This window comes from Podarcis gaigeae, assembly GCF_964106915.1.
Source record: "Podarcis gaigeae genome assembly, chromosome: 15".
Taxonomy (NCBI): Eukaryota; Metazoa; Chordata; class Lepidosauria; order Squamata; family Lacertidae; genus Podarcis; species Podarcis gaigeae.
Window position 1 is genome coordinate 25,184,860 of NC_139692.1, and position 17,654 is coordinate 25,202,513.

General features: G+C 47.3%; 1 protein-coding gene across 1 annotated transcript in view; it reads right to left on the reverse strand.

The window, feature by feature from the left end:
* The window catches only part of JAM3 (junctional adhesion molecule 3), a 42,025-nt gene that overhangs the window by 6,317 nt on the left and 18,054 nt on the right, over positions 1-17,654 (reverse strand). Inside the window, exons 2-8 of the mRNA XM_083714817.1 lie at positions 9,456-9,521; positions 7,752-7,865; positions 7,390-7,542; positions 6,150-6,352; positions 2,306-2,405; positions 2,066-2,195; positions 266-320 (exon numbers count right to left, since the gene is read on the reverse strand). Of these exons, the coding sequence (XP_083570943.1) occupies positions 266-320; positions 2,066-2,195; positions 2,306-2,405; positions 6,150-6,352; positions 7,390-7,542; positions 7,752-7,865; positions 9,456-9,521 (821 nt within the window). The remainder of the gene's footprint in view (positions 1-265; positions 321-2,065; positions 2,196-2,305; positions 2,406-6,149; positions 6,353-7,389; positions 7,543-7,751; positions 7,866-9,455; positions 9,522-17,654) is intronic.

Below are 17,654 nucleotides of genomic sequence, written 5' to 3' on the forward strand. Positions count from 1 at the left end.
CAGCAGTTGAATTCCAGAGGGCACAAAGCCCTGGCACTCTGCCCTAATTATTAAATGAGCATTATGGGAGAGGGTGCCTTTTAAATATATATAAAAGCAGCATTGAATCAGGAAGCTTCAACGTCCAAAGTCAGCACCAACATCTATCTACCATTTGGAGCTGCCTCCCCTGGCTCATCTCAAACACCGCAGTGAATGCATCGCCCTGAGATCTAACCTATTTCAAATTTATCTATTGACTTTGGGCCCCGGGGGACCTTCTTACCTCTTCATCTGTGCGGATGTAGTTCACGCCGTCTGGCTTCGCTGGAGTCTTGTAGCTGGAAACAAGGAATAAACAATTTACTCGCGGCGTGGAAAGAAGGCTCTTAGATCACTGGTTTTCAAGCATCTGCTGCTGGGAGGACTGTGTGTGTGCTCCCTCACATGATTTTACCTATGTATTTATTTAGAAGAGATCGCAGGGAACATTACAAAGCCGCAGGGTAAAATGCATAGGCTGGTTTGGGGCTCAGAAAGGAAGCACCGTGCTCTGTAGCTGCGGCTTGAACTCTTACAAGCCAGGAGGTCCAAAAAGGTTTCCCCATGATGGCAAATCAAAAGGGCCAAAGTTTCTTTCCACTGCACTGAAATAAGCAGACATGAATTCTGAGAATGCCCATTTGGCGCAATACTAAAGGAGTCCAAGGAGAAGGCAAGACAAAATGCTTACAGGAGTGAAGTTGGGAGGGACGGGAAGGAGAAAGAAAGCTGTGGGCACTAAGTCGCCTTTCAGGCAGAACTTGGTGGTTTGGTAGTTTGGCATTTGGCTAGGAGAAAATGCTCGGAAGCCTGAGTCAGTTTGAACAAATCAGATGGGAACAACGTTATCTTTCTCTGGTCACTGCCCCAGGGCCTTCCTTTTCCTCGGGTGTCATTTCCTGTTGTGACTAATTTTAAGCCATCTGCTCCCTTTGGGCTCACTCGCTACTGCAGCTGGTCGCAGGAAAGTTGCCTCATTTCACGTCACCCAGCAGATGCAGTAACGGGAAAGCTGAGCACCAGATGACAGAAATGAAGAAGTCAGGCGTCTGAGCACAAGGTTTCTGCCCAGTGCCAGTAAGTTAAAACTCCTGTGTTCAGAAGCCATGGTGCAAAACTGCACAGGCATAGATTAAAGGGCACAGAGGCCCTGTTGAGAATGGGCCCTGCATCTCCATCCTGCCTTATTTCACTTGTGTGATCCCCACATCCTGACCAGCAGCATTCTAGAAGCCCTGGTTCTCTCAGGATGGGCAAACCTGCTACAGTCAGAGCTTATCCCCCAGCTTCGAAAATCACCATCACCCCCATTTCTTTTGAAGAAGGAATGTGAACACTCACCCAAAGAACAAGGCTGGTACTGGCTTCACAGGGAGATGCTTCATCACAGGTCAGACAATTTGTCCACCTAACCTAGTATTGTCAGCTCTGGCTGGCAGTGTCTCCCCAGGGTTTCCCATCAGCTGGCAAACAGATCCTTTTAAACTAGAGATTCTTTGAATTGGACCCGAGACTTCCTGCATGCCGAAGAACACACTTACCTCCGGGTTTTGCCGCTCATGCATGCGCAGAAACGCAAGATGACGTCACACGCATGCGCAGAAGCAGTGAATCGCAACCCGCATGTGTGCAGACACGCCGCTGGGGGTTGCACTCTTTTCATGTTGTAAACGGGCCTCCGGAACAGATCTTGCTCACAACCAGAAGTACCACTGTAGCAATATTGCCAAGGACTGTTTCCTTTAATGTTTCTCTCCATTCAAAGTAGGGAGAGTAGGCCATTGCTTGTGCCTATGTGAGCTGACTGTCCTGCAGCCGTTGAGAGTGCCCCTTTGTTAGAATTCTTTTACCTTGTGTAATGAGCGCTCAGTTCATTGCACCAGATTTGAGGCATTTGCTCTTTAAAGCAGTTGGCCTTACATGCAACCCAGTCCCATGTGTGCATGCAGATTGGCTTTAATCACATGGTCTTTCGCTCCCTCTGCTGAGAGAAAATCACCTGGGGGGAAAGCAGTGAGATGAGGAATCAGTTGCTTAGGCTTACCTATTTCCATTTTGCTTGTTGTTCACAAATAACCCCTTCCTGTAGGCGCAGCAGATTCCCACCGTAGTCAGCAAGAGGACAGCGAGGACCACCATGACCCCTCCAACAATGCCAGCAATGTTAAGGTCATCTGGAGGAGAAAAGACAGCCATGAACATCCAACCCCTCCCTATTTGCAGGGGAAAGACTGCATCCTGAACATCAGCAAAAAACCACCCCTGCCCCACTTCCTAGACTCACAGACTTCCATCTCCATCTCCTCGCACCAGGCATCACCCACGGCATTCGTCGCTCTACAGGTGTAACGGCCCGTGTCTCCTTTTTGCACTTCGCTGAAGACCTGTACAAATACAAGTTGTGATTCCCAGTAATAGGTGGTATTTATGAAAGCTTTCCCCAGGCACTCAGTGTGTTTCTTGCACAGTACATCCTTTGAGATTGTACCCTTTCAGAATGGGGTGGGGGGTGGTTGGAGGGGGGGGTCACATATTTGAAGGCTCCTTCCATCAAAAAAACTCCCTGCATGTAGAAAAAGCAGTGCTTAAGTGAGAGGAAGCTTTAAGCCTAGCATGCTTTCTGCATACAGGGACATTTTCTACATGAAGAGCATGAAATAAATGCATACCCCTCCCATTTTCTTTGCCTCCGTTTCCTTCCTCTCATCTCCCCACTGAATTATATACCAGGAGGGGCTGTCCTCTTGCATTTTGTAAAGCACAATGCATGCCTATGGATGACAGAGTAATACCTATAATATCCCCCCCACTCTGCATTCTGAAATGGCATGGTCCCAGATGTCTGCACCACATGCCTTTCCCCCTCTGAATGTGTAAACTGGCTCTGAACTCTACCTAGAGAATTAGAAGCTACAAGCGCGGCCTGAAATGAAATGTGGCAGTGTGTACTCTTCCTCCTAATGGGAGCATTCATTTTCAGGGATCCAGACATTGAGCTGTACCCCCTTTCCAAGGCACTCAATTCCATGTCCAACATTCCAGGGCTACTGACCATGCTTAGTCATCAGTCAGATGCTTTCCCCAGTTTTTGTATTTCTGGAAACCTCTGGGTTCCACAGAGCCTTGCTGGTGATGCCCCCCTCCTGTTTCTCAGTGGCCACTCAAGTTCACAATTATAAAATTGATGGGGCTGAGAGTGAGAGCATAAAAAGCTGATCTGCAGGGAATGCAGAACATTCCCCCCAGCCTGCTAGGTCCATGGAATGCAGGGAGCCCCAGAAATGACCTGGCACTACGACTGCCTCTACTTGATATGAATAATAGAAGCATTCCCCATGCTGTGCTAGGCCGGTGGTCCAGGAACGAACCAGCAACCAGTTCTCCCCTGGCAGAAAACTGCTGAGGAAGCCCTCTCTTGCCAAAGTGTAAATTGAGGCTGGCAGAGGACATCGTGAGTGCCTGCTGAAGGGACAGAAGTGTCTCCTACGTTTTGTACCTATATTTAGCACTTGGAAGAACTACTGAACATTTTAAGGAGGGAAAGATCAAAGAGAGGCTGGCAGCTCCTTCGCTTTCTTCGTGTGCAACGTTGGGAAAAAGGTGCTCCGCTACAAATGCTAGTGGGGTTATAGCATCAATTAGTAAAATGGAGAAAATGAATGCCAGCAGGGAGGGCATTTTTTCCTCTCTTGTTAGTGACTGGAACTCAACAGTAACCAAATGAAACAGGCAGACACTAAGGAAATCTTTCTCCCCTTTATTTGATACACAATTAACTTATGGGAGTCGCTGCCACAAAATGAGGTAACAGGTGTGATCATAGATGGCTTACAAATAAAAGGACTGGCCAAACTAGTGGAGGGATGGACAATCGTTTAGCTACTATGATAGCCTAACAGAGCCTCCATGCTCAGAGGCAGTCTACCTACAAATACCAGGATGCTGGGGACAAATAACAGAGGAGGATAGCTGGTCTTTGCCATCCTGTTTGTGAGCTTTCACAAAGCATCTGCTGGGGCAGGGAGTCCTCATTGTTTGAAGCAGAATACTGGACTAGATAAAAGTTCACTATGAGCCACCAAGGCAATGCCCTGTCAGTTCCCTCCAGACCCCAAGTGTGATGTATATCAGCCATTATTGCTGAGATTTGGCCAGCTTGGCATCACCAGCTCCCACTGGGAACACAGGAAGTTGCCTTACACTGATTCCAGCCCCTAGTCCACCTAGCTCTGTATAGTTTACACTGACCGGCAGCATCTCTCCAGTGTTTCAGACAGCACTACCTGGAGATGCCGGGGCTTGAACCTGGTGCCTCCCGCATGCAAAACAGATGCTCTACCACTGAGATACGACCCTACTCCAGAAGTGAAACACTGCTCTGAGTGACAGCCATCAAAGCAGCAACTTGAGTGCCTATATGGTTCTTTGGCCGGGCTGGGTAGAGCTGAAAGGGCCTGAGTGCAACAACATCTGGAGGGTACCAGTCTGTGAAAGGCTGACCTAAACCGTAAGAATAAGCCATTAGTACAAAGAGCTTTCTTTTAGAAATAGGTTTTTTTTTTCTTTTCTTTTTAATTTCTGAATGAGTATTCTACATAAAATATAACAGCACCCAGTCTTGCAGCAATGTAATATGCATTCTGGTATGCATTAAAAAGGTAACGATTTCTGGAAAAAGGAAAAAACTCTACAGAAATAATCTCTCCTCCCGCCCCCCAGCATCTGTTAATCTAGCAATTTGTGCTATTTCTAAAGTTCGTAACTACCATCCCAAAAAGGTGGGCGGCAACACCATATACCATCATTCAGTCAGAAATGAATTTGCAGCCACCGAAAAATAATATATTTTAGGATTTGTGCTTGAAACGAGCTGGCTTCTTAAGAATAAGCATATTTCTTATTAATGATACTAATTTGCCTCTGGATTTGAAACTTCTGTGCTCCCTTGCACACTCAAATGATACGTTGTGCATAAAGCGCCTGCTTAAAATATATTTTGGATTTATAGGACAAACTGAGGTGCCTCTAAAATGCATGAAGGGGCGCTATTAAAATGGCTGTCTGCCCAATTTTTTGTGATTTTTAAAAAAATATTGTGGAGAGAGAGCTAAGTGTTAAAGGCCAGGTGGTTGGTTAAAACAACAACCCTGCTTGGCCTCAAGTTTCTGTCACCAGGCATGGAGAAGCAGACCGTTTTCAACCGTGAACCATCAGTCATAAATGTACAAACTTCCCATCCCATATATGAGAAAGCAGGTGCACATACCCAGCACAGACATCATTAAGCAGGCAAAAACTTAAGCCAGACCAACTGCAAAGCAGGAAAAAGAGTTGCTACAATCTCCCTGCTTTGCTTTGCTTTGCTACAGCTCTCCTCTGAAGGGAGTGGAGTGATGTTGGAGTATCCCTGGAGGAGGATGCTGGACCCACCCACAGCTGATTTGCAATAGCTGGCCTGAAACCAGCCTTTTGGGTGGAGCAGGAGGTTAAAAGGGGGATAAAATAGTTGTTTATCTGCTAATTAGTGGGTCAAGAGCATTGTTTGTTTATTATCTGAGTGTGGTTTGTATGGCGGGTGTGTTCTTTCATAAATGTTAACATTAGGCAATATATTGATGATGTATTGTACAACCCCCACCCCTTATGTTATTTCTGTGTGGGTGTCGCTTGGAGACCTTTTCCAAGAAAAAAAATGATCGTGCAAATCAGGTATGTCTGGGTACACATTTATGCACATCAGTCACATTACTTGTGACATTGTGAGCATCAGAGGTAAAGGTGAAGGGCCCCTGGACGGTTAAGTCCAGGGGGATGCCCGTATGTCCCCACTCCTCATTGAAAATTTCCATTTCAGTGAATGTCTGAACAGGCTAATAGCATTATAGTTAGGGGTGAACAGAGGAGCATCCAATTCAGGGGTGGCTAAACTGTGCCCCTTCAGATGTTGCTGAACTACAACTCCCATAATCCTTGGCCACTGACCGTGCTTGATAGGACCGACAGGATCTTTGTTTCACAACATCTGGAGGGCACCAACATTGGCTAACCCTGATCCAATCCAACACACTGCCCAAAAGATAGGACAATCCACCCTTCCTCTGCCTGCCTGCCTGCCGCGTGAGACTTACCAACGTGCCTGTTTTTGTGTTCACAGTGAAGGAGGAATTCTGGAATTTGGAGCTGGTTTTGGAGTCAAGAGGCAAAGTTTCACCATTACGGTACCATTTGTAAGTTGGTTCGGGGAAGCCTTCCTTTTCCTGGCAGTGGAGAGTAGCAGATTTACCCACGGGCACTGACTGGGGCACTCGGCACTTTGGGGCCACTGGTTTCACTGTTGGGGAAAGAGATGCCCACTAGGTAAGTCAGACTGGTTAATCATTTGCCACTATTCACATCCCACCCAACATGTGTTTCATTCATCCCTTCATGCTGAATAGAGTAGAAGCTAAACCGCTCCAAGTCAGTTACAAAATAAACACAAAGCAGCGCCACTCCAATGAACACTGCAAAAAACATGCACAATGCTTGGGTGTGGTTTTGCCCCCCAGTCTCATGAGCCAGAGAGCAGGGCAGCGACAGAGCAAGGCAGAGACAGGCCACAGGTGCAGGCCTCACTCTGCACTGTAATTAGCCCCACAGATCACACCAAGTCGGCTCTCAAGAAGCATGATCTGAGAGGACTGGGAAATCGGTGATTGGTTGAATTTTAGCACATTATAAGATCAAGCTGCTTTAAATAATAACAACAATAATGGCTCCCTGCTCCTGGTCTCAGAAGCTAGGCAGACATCAAGGCTGAATAGGGGACCAACATAGCAAGCTTGCCAGGCATCAACTGCTGTCTCACTGTCCATTTGGCATCCATCAGCCCTTATCACAAAGAGGCAGAGCAGAAGTTCTGCAGCTGAGCTCCTGGGACTTCGGGTTAAGAGATTTCTCAGGTGACAGGGCTGGGAGAAACCTCCCCTTGAGACTGGGAAGACTCTTCTGCTTAAAGTAGACAGCAGTGAGTTAGAGAGACAGATAAAAGGTACTTTCATGTACTCATATATTTCTCCTTCTCCAAAGAATTTATAGCTAATATATTTTACACTTTTAAAAAAGCTGCACATCTTAAGGGGAAATGCACTGAAAAGCACTGGAAAAGCTGCAGTTTATGGAAAAATTGCTCACAAAATGTGTACAATTAAATGCAGGCTTTTTGTGCCTTTTGAAAAATCTGCACATAATGGGATGTGCAGGTCTATGACTGAGCGCCAGCGGGAATGAAACAGGATGGAACAAAGCCATTCCTAGCACCAAGTGATTTGAACAAAAGGCATCCAATCTCTGTGTACGTGCACAGTGTGAGGATATCTAGGCTTATACCATGAACTGTCAGGTTGATGTTGATCTCAGCTCCGATATGTGTGTCTTCAGGAGCCGCAACCTCGCACCGGTAGATGCCTTTATCTGCACGGGTCACATTGTGGATGATCAGTGATGTCCTCCCATGGAGCTCTGCACGGTCCACCCAGTCTCCTACAGAAAGGCAAGGAAGAAGGGTGGAAGGTGTCCCCTGATACATCCGGCCCCCTGGAAATCTTAGTTAGCCTTCATAGCTCACAAAGCCTTAAGTGGAAATGGCAAAAAGTTCTAGGCACCCATCTGCTTTTCTGAAACTCTGAACAGAAAGTTGCTTGGGGTTCAAATGAAACCTCAAGAAGAAAATAGCTGCAAACATTTCCTACCCTGCATCTTGTGGTCAAAATACACGTAGCTTGTGTCCTTGCCCGCAATTTTCTTCCATTCAATCCTAGGATTGACTGTCTTGGTGGAAGTGATGATGCAGGAAAGCTCAGCACCTGCAGAAGGAACACACACAAGCACAGATTAAGAAGGAACATCTTGTCATTTACTTAGCCTTTCCAGGAAAAGCCTCGCCCAGTGAAGCCAAGAACCTCGCCTTCCATCTGCCTCCCAAGTGGAGAAAAATCTGCTGAAACTAAGAAGCTGCTGGACGGGAGATTGTGGACCCGAGCCAGCAAGTGAGCAGCCAACACAGATAGCAACTACAGGGAGAAAATACAAAAACAGTAGTCTAGTTCATGCCAACAATTTATTGCAACTGGCTGGACATGCTGGGTGTGAGGTGACAGAGAGGGGTGTCTCTTAAAAAAATCAGAGGGTTGGGGTTTGGGAGAAAGTGTGCGGGGGGTGGGGTGGAACTCTCATTTTATTATAACATTTATGTATTGCCCCTTAAAGGCATAGGAGCCCTGATGAAGTTGCAATTCGGGACTGTTTGGTTCCTGCAAGCACTGGCGGGGTTGGCCAGTGTGGTGCTGGTCTGCAGCTCCACGGGCAATTCTGGCTGAGGCTGATGGGAGGTTGAAGTCCATATGGAGGGCACCACATTGGCTGCTCCTGTCCCAATGAGTAGCTTGATGGCACCTGACAATGTTTGGCACTGAAGCAAAGCAGGATCAGGCCTGGTTAACATCCAGGTGAAGACTGGCTTTCCTCACCATCCAGTTCTTCAGAAGGGTCATAACTCAGTGACAGAACACATGTTTTGCATGCAAAAAGTCCCAGGTTCATATCCAGGCAGGGGTGAGGAAGACTTCTGGTTCAGTTTACACACAAGCCAAGGCATGACTTGGTGCAGAAGCATGGGCTCCTGGAGAGTAGATCACAGTAACTTCAGCCTTCTTCCAATACTGCTTCTGTTGCACTGCTGTGAGCTAAGCAGTGCTTTGGCCAAGGCTGCCATCCGAACCCAGGCTCATGATTTGTCCCCAACCCACAGCAAACTTTGGCTGCAGCTTGTGGTTTATCGGGAACAAGACGAACCATGAATCTGGTTTCGGCCTACACGCTAAGCCAGGGGTCTGCAACCTTTAAGACAAAAAGAGCCACTTGGACCCATTTCCGAAGAAGAAAAAAAACTGGGAGCCGCAAAACCATTGCGACATTTAAAACAAATATATCTCCAGAGCCGCGATCTGACAGCGGGTGGGAAGGTGACGTCGGGACAGTGCGTGACTAACGCACGCACCGCCCCCATGCGACATCACAGCCAGTACAGCGCCCGTCACAGTGGGGAGTGTCAGGGCGCACAATGCGCCTCCTCCCCTCGCTAGTATCCGCCCCGGAGCCGCGGCAAAGGTGTAAAAGAGCCACATGCGGCTCCGGAGCCGCGGGTTGCAGACCCCTGCGCTAAGCCAAGCCAAGCCATGGCGTGGCTCACAGCAGTAGCAGGACCAAAAGGGGAGCAAAGCGGCCACTATCTCCTCTCCAAGAGCCCCCACGTTCGTACTAAGCTGTGTTTCAACATTCTTTCAGAGACTGTGAACAGCCTCTGCCATTCAGTGCAGACAATATTAAGCTATATGGAACAAAAGTATTGACCGCAAAAAGTAACTTCCAATGTTTCTTTGCCTTGCCACACTTACGGTAAAATTCCTGCACCACAGGGTTCAAGTCAGTGGAAAACAGCTCTACGGCCAAGATTCTGTAGCCTATGAAAAACAAACAAGCGGCAGCATAAGAAACAAGAAAGGCACATCATACATTTCTGGCCTGGAAACATTCACTTGAAGCTCTGCACCACCCCATCAAATCCTTAGAAATAAAAAAAGGGGCGAGTTTAGCAAAATCTGTTGTAATCCTTGCTGAACCACCTACTCAGATTTATATTTAGCAGGGTTAGGGTGGTGGTAGTAATGTACAATTATATGATTCTGCTCTGCAACAGGTGGCCCAATACTAATTTAATGGAAGATAAATGATTGACTTCTCTTCCACTTAAAGATATAGTAGCAGGAAAATAATTGTTCTACAATATGTCATCAACAGTTCAAATTAGACCTCAGCACCTGCAGGGTGTGAAATAGCAGTCTGTGCACTGCATGATGCCTTAGGTGGTCATGCATGTGCATTTATATTGGGTGTGAAATGTTGTTTAGCCTGGCAGACCAGGTCTTTAGCTCCCCAACGGGACATCAGGAAACTTGCTTCCTTTGCTGTGCAACTTAAGTTTAAGCCATGCTGCAAAGGAGGATCCCAGCTGATCCAAGCAAGGCTTGATCACAGCATTCAAGCCAGGCTTTTGGCTGGAAAAGGTGGTTGGGATTGATAGCTGTTGGCATCCAATAACATCTAGAAGGTCACAGGCTCCTCATCCCTTGGTTACAGGAACCTGATGTAGATACCTCACTGAAGCTAAGCAGGTCTAAATCTGCTTATCTAGGAACCCCAAGTATACCACCCTTTTGTTCCATTGTGGTAGAAGTGGGGTGTAAATGTAACAAATGAAAAAAATGAATTAGAAGATGGAAGCAAAGAAGGCAGCCAACACTGTATTATTGTAGGCTCAGCACTTCAAAAACAGGCTCCAGGCCACACAGAAGCTCCTTTCATTCCTCCAGCTTTGATTCCAATCTACGACTTAAGAGAATCTGTCTTTTTTTATACACTCACTTTCCTCCCCCTTCTGAGGTAAATACATCTCGCTAATCCCAGCAAAAATCCAAGGCATTAAAGCAACTCGCTGAAAAGAAGCCCCAGAGTAAGCAGACGAAAATCCCTCTGAACTCCTCCTGACATTTTTACAAAGATGTCACCACAGAGATCGGGCAAGGAGGGAGGCCGTTTCGCTCACTGTATTCCACATGCCCTCTCCCGGAGTGAGGCTGCCAAGCAAACACTCTTCTGACCTAAAGGGTTACATAGTGCTTTTTGGAGAGCTTGAGCAACTTGCCAACTCTGGTGGTGAATCTGTGGTGAAATCCCAGCAAGGGGGACAGGAGATTTGTGTCCGGCATTTCCTCCTAAGAAGCTCAAGGCAGCCTAGCTGGGTTATCTTCCCCCTCTTTCCCTCTATTTATTTTCACAATACCCTTGTGTGAGGTAAATTAGGTGAGGAGTAGAGCTGGGCAATGTATTGATAAATTGTCTGAATCTGGTATGGCTTTCAGATCGCGATACTGGTTGTCAGGCAATTTGAACTGGCAATGGATTGCGCCAGCTCAAATGGCCTGCAGATGACAAAGGTGCAGAAAGACAGACAGACAGACAGACAGACAGACGGAGCCTGAGAAGGTTGTGGGCGAGCACCTTCGCGGACTCCGTCTGCCTGCCTGCACCTTTCAAACGCCACAAGTCTCTTTTTTATTTTTGCCACGAACAGTCAGTCATATGTCAGGAATGCTCTGATGGTGTTTCCTGCTTGGCAGGGGGTTGGACTCGATGGCCCTTGTGGTCTCTTCCAACTCTATGATTCTAAGTCCAATATGACTTATTCTCCAGTAATAATATATTCATTATCCAATAGCTGTGAGGAGGGAGTGAAGAGCCACTACTGCAGAACACCCCAAGTCCTACTTAGCGCAACCTGAGAACCTCTAAGGCAAGGGAGTCTAGCGCTGCTCGATCTCCGGTTGCTTCAGTTTAGAGCACACCCAAAGTGTGACAGGGTCACAGGATCACTGGACACAGTGCAGCTCATTGCTCTTTTGGCTGCTGCTCTGTGGGCAGCGCAAGCGCCTTTCAGAAAGAGTGAGTGATACAAATCAAGGCATCCAGGCTGTGTCAAAGTGGACACACGTGGACATCGAGGTTTTTTGCGGCAGCTTGCTCCAGCAACTGCCCTGTGGCATTGAAAGCACTGGAACAAGAACACAGACTTGTCCCTTTCTGCCTGGATCCACCCCAGAACCATAGCTGTCAACCTTCCCTTTTTTTGCGGGAAATTCCCTTATTCCAGTGCCATTTCCTGTTGCTATCCCAGATTGTTAGATATCCCGTAGACTGTCCCCGGAACAGGTGAGGCTGCTGATCCCTTATTTTCAAGGCTGCTGGTCCCTTATTTTCAAATTTGAAAGTTGACAGCTATGCCCAGAACGCAAAAGTTTTTGAACCAGCTCTTGCATGGCACTACATTTTAAATTCAATTACTCTACACTGTTGAGCAGGCCAGCTCTTACCTGCTCCCAGAGGTACTATCTAAGCTTAGTACTGACAGCACCCAGCAAATAAGAAGTGTGTTGCAGCCCCTCCTATCAGATCCCATCTGGGTATTGGGTGCACTGCAAAGATTACAGGATGGATCCCTTGTTCAGGGTCGTGGCAAGGATGAAAGTCGGGGGACCCACCTTGAAATATAAGATGCAATACATAAATTAATGTAATACATAAATTAAAAATTCTCACTATGGACTGAATCACCCCTTGCTCAGCAAGAATAAAGGACTAGCGCTTACAAAAGAAGAACCACATAGGAAACAGACAGTCACCCTGTAGACTGATAAGGAGTTATAAAAAGCCCACCCTCCCACTACAGCCCAGCAGCTTCAAGAAAACACCCCATCCATCTTTGCTGCAATTACAGGACACCCACACTTGCAAGATTTTTATTTTTACCACCCACACGCAGCAGCAGGACACAATCAGAGGCACGCGTTTCTCTCTGCTTGCTTGTGATGGAGGCAAGGGCCCCACAGGGCCCTGCCAAACAATTAAAAAAACAAAAACCTGTCAACAGGTGGCAAGACACGCATGCAACAAGAGAGGGCAAGAACCTGCCAAGCAATGAGCAAAAAGTTTGTTGTGGCATCCTCCTCTGCTCCTTCTCCCATCCTTCCCTTTTCACATACATATGTAAAACCCCCCAAAAAACTGCCTTGCTGAGCCCACCAGGTTAGATCTCCAAATACAGCTGGCCAGATGCTCCGAAAGCCTATTAGTAAGGCATGCGGGCAACAGGCACTACACCAGCCTCATCTAACTCTCCTTTTGCAAGCAGAAACTCCTCTACCAGCACATCTTGTACTGTCCACCCTCCGTTTTTTGCTTTCTTTATTTTGCTAATGCTCCTGCCTCCTCCCCCCCCCCACCCATGCACTAGGGTTGCTGATGGGAAGCAGGAGGGATTGGGCAGATGGCAACAATAAGGGTCAGTGGCCGGAAACATCAAGGGAGACAATGGATTTCCCCCCAGTTTTATTTAGTTTTCTCACATGCAAACACAGCATCCCACCAACCGGGCTCACTGGTTTCTTTTTGTACTGGGGGGGAGGGGGAATCTGAACAGCTAGGATCAGGAGAAAGGAAAATTCCAATTACATGCAAGAGAAATCGACCAGATGAGTATCAGTTTTGGGTCACACCTGACAGGGTCTGAAATGGGGCTAGTAGCTCTTGGTGGAAATCTGTGGGGGGGATATTTGGGGAGGGGCTTCTTTCACTATTCAGACCCCCAGCCAGTGAAAAACCTAGAGGGGGGGAAACAAAGATAATGGTGGCACTTTTCTCTCCACCCTTTTTGCTGGTTCACACACATATATGTAAATTCCTTGTGGTTTGCAACATTCAGTGGTGCCTTATATATGTAAACCATCCCTGTGGTGTAGTGGTAAATTTCCAAGTGCTCATCATGCCAGCCCCCACAGCCAGGCCGCTAAAGAGAGTCCAAAAAAAATTAGGCAGATGTGCTGATATGTTGATGCATGCACACAAACAAGATACACACCCAAAGCACAGCAGCACATAGCACAATATCCAGTTTATTAGGGTCAGTAGACTGCAATCTTAAACACAATGGTGCTTACTTCTGGGCTGCCATAGGTTCAACTTGAAAAAACACATGGAGCTTCAAATGTAACCTTTAGCTTTTAATTGGAAATGCAAACCATCTTGCAAAGACTGTTACTATTTAAGTTGGTAGCACAAAAGGAAATAAATGTACAGCCTCCGATTACTATTTTCTCCATTCTCCCTATGTGTTCTACGCTCATCTCACAAATAACAGTAAAACCTGAAAGCCTCATTATCACCTCACTCATTTTCCAGGGCCCAGGAAGTCTGTAATTCATCCTGATATTCCAGAAGATGCTCTGAAAAAAACACGTCCTGGAATCAGTATCCCCACCCCCAGTCTTGCGATTGCAATCCAATATACCATCGGCCATCACAGTTCAAACACCATAAACGAAACGAAACTTTCATGTTACCTTCTAAGCAAGGCTTTTTGATTAAGGTAGCTTATGCATTCATCTGCCAATCACCAAATGCATCATGAAGGACAGAGAAATCAAGTGTGAACTATAAAAAGCAAAGGTAGCCATGTTGTCCCATAAGGGGGGGAAAACCCAAAATCAACAGTTGGGCGATGTTTTCTTGCCCAGTTGCGGATTTTGGAAGTTTTATCCATTATAAACTGCAAAAGATGTCATTAGTCTGCTTCAGCTCAGATGGGCAAAATGCATTCCTGCCTGGTCTCACACACAGCAAAATGCGAAAGCGGAATGTCTTCAGTTCAAGGACAATGATCCTGTACACTTCTGGCTTTTCAATATTCGTTAGTGTGTGCCTGAGTTCCAAGCAATAACGGAGGACTAAAATGTCAACGTTTAATCCCCAATTCCTATGCGTACTAACCTCCTGCATCCCTTTTTCTACCCATCACAATGATGGAATCGCAAAGTGTCAGTGCCGGACTGCAAGGCTGCAACTTCTCCCTCTCTGGGGTAAAATACAAGATGCAAAGCTTAAAGGGGTCAGCATTCTTGGGCATCTGCCAATGCCTGCCCCCAAGCCCCCCTCTTGTTACTTTTTTCTAACCCTTAAATCCAATCAGCGTGAGGCAGCTGGGTCTAGCCACCTTTCCATTTCCCACAATGTCCCTGTCCTAGCATCACTCTGGTGCATTAGTAAAGCTGCCACCCCCTGCAGGTAAGGCTACCAAAGGTAAGTTTACCCAGAGTCCGCAGCATTATTATTACTTTAAATCAAGAGTGGCAATACTCACTGGCATTAATCATGTTCAAATAACTGTGCACACATGCACATACACATTTTGTAGTGTGGGAATCAAAGCTGGCCCATTCTCATGTGAGGTGGTAAAAAACACAGGTCTTGGGGTTTGCACTGCAAAGTTACATGCCCCTCCCCCAAGCCTCCCGCAAATACAGTGGTACCTCGGGTTAAGAACTTAATTCGTTCTGGAGGTCCATTCTTAACTTGAAACTGTTCTTAACCTGAAGCACCACTTTAGCTAATGGGGCCTCCTGCTGCCATTGCACCGCCGGAGCACGATTTCTGTTCTCATCCTGAAGCAAAGTTCTTAACCCGAGGTACTATTTCTGGGTTAGCGGAGTCTGTAACCTGAAGTGTATGTAACCTGAAGCGTATGTAACCTGAGGTACCACTGTACAAAATCATATTGAAGGGAAGAGGAAGGGCGCGCACACACACACACACGCATGCAAAGATCTTTTCTGGGCTCTTTTGTTGTCTGGAAAATATTACAAATCAGATATTCATGCCAAGAACCAGAAATCCATCAGAATAATCTATGATAGGAACATCAACAGCAGGAAAAGAAATTGTTAGGAAACAAAAAGAGCTTTCAAACTGAAAGAACTTGGGAAAATGAAAAGTATTTCCTACTCAGTTGTGGACCCCACCCGCCTGACACTCCTATATTAGGGCTGTGTTCCCTGCCAGAAATCCCATTAGTCTAGCATGAAAGGAGTTAAAAACTGCCTCACCAAAGCGAAGTCAAAACAGAGCATTTAGCAATAGAGACAAATTCTTCCAAATCCTCAAGCTCCTTGTCCCCTTGCTCTCTCCTGCTATTTTTAGCCTAGTGTTTTCCAAATGTGCCAAGTGTTCCTTATGTTATCACTGTCAGAGGCCCCCTTTTCCCACAGTCACTCGGCTCGTGCCCTGGGATGAAGCAAAACTACCCCTGCATTCATGGTTCAGCCTCAAATGTTGAGGTGCCGTCATTCCTTCATTGTGAGCAAAGGGCATTTCAGCAAATCCACATCAGCGATTTGATCACGTTTATTTGACAGTTAATTCTAAATGCATGCATAACCCCAGTCAGCAACTAATTATTAACCTGGCCATGTTTTGAATTGTAAAGGGATTGTAGGAAGCTGCATTATACTGAGCAAGACCACTGATCTATCTAGACCAGTACTGCCCACACTGATTGGCAGCCGCTCTCCAGGATTTCAGGCAAGGGACCTTCCTATTCCTATCTTATTAATTTATTGCATTGCATTGCACCTTTTTCCTCCAAGGACCTCAAGGCGATGTACGTGGTCCTTCCCTCCTCATTTAATCCCCACAACAACCCTGTGACGTAAGTTAGGCCGAGAGACAGTGACTGACCCAAGGTCACCCGCTGAGCTTCGTGGCCAGAGTGGAGATCTGAGCTCTGGTCTCCCAGGACTTTAACCACTACTTCACACTGCATCTCTGGAGATGCCAGAGATCAAACCTGGGACTTCCTGCATTAAAAGCACTAAGTTGCAGCCTTCCTCGGGACAGCTGAAGAGCAGACACAGCTGCCAACTGAGTCATTCTCACACAAACTGAAGTGGCACAAAAGGACTCTTCAACTCCCCACGAACAGCAACAGTGGTTTTGGCACAGAGGCCTCCCTCCCTGCTGTGTGCATCACAGCTATGGAGGCTTGTAAACAGCATCTTGTTCTCACAGCGGCCAACCAGATGCCTGTGGCAAAACCTGCAAGCAGGACCAGAGCACAAGAGTCCTCTCCCATCGTGTCCAGCAACTGGTCTTCAGAAGCATTGCTGCCTCCAACTGTGGAGGCAGGAGGCAAAGCATAGCTACTGTGGCTAGTAGCCATTGACATCCTTCGCCTTCGTGACATTTGTCTCATCCCCTTTTAAAGCCATCCAAGTTGGTGGCCATCACTGCTTCCCATGGGAGCTTGAAGAAAGCTTGAAGCGTCTCCACTTTCATTGTTCTGCCCGGAAACTGAGGTCCAGCGCCGAAGGCCTTCTGGCAGTTCCCTCGCTACGAGAAGCCAAGTTACAGGGAACAAGGCAGAGGGCATTCTTGGTAGTGGTACCCACCCTGTGGAACGCCCTTCCACCAGATGTCAAAGAGAAAAATAACTACAGTGGTGCCCTGCAAGACGAACGCCTCGCAAGACGAAAAACCCGCTAGACGAAAGGGTTTTCCGTTTTGGAGGCGCTTCGCAAAACGAATTTCCCTATGGGCTTGCTTCGCAAGAAGAAAGCCCATAGGGAAATCTCCGGGGACCTCTTTTAAATGCTAGCGGTGGGGAGCAAAGCCTTCCCCCCCCTTCCGGCCTTCAGAAGAGGTCCAGGAAGGCCGGCGGGGGCCGAAAGGCTTTGCTCCCCACCGCCAGCATTTTAAAAGCAGTCCGGGATAGCAGGGAAGCGCTTCCCGCTATCCCGGATGGCTTTTGAAGGCAGGCGGGGGGGGAGCAAAGACTTTTGCCCCCCGCCCGCCTTCAGAAGAGGTCCTGGACCTCTTCTGAAGGCTGGCAGGGGGGCAAAAGTCTTTGCTCCCCCCTGCCTGCCTTCCCGGGAGAGCGGAGAAACGCAGCACTGCGTTTCTCCGCTCTCCCGGGAAGGCAGGCAGGGGGGACAAAGACTTTCGCCCCCGCCGGCCTTCAGAAGAGGTCGGGGGACAGACTGTCCCCGGACCTGGTCTGAAGGCGGTTTCCATAGGAACGCATTAATTGATTTTTAATGCATTCCTATGGGAAACCGTGCTTCGCAAGACGAAAAACTCGCAAGACGAAAAGACTTGCGGAACAAATTAATTTCGTATTGCAAGGCAGCACTGTACCAAACTTTTAGAAGACA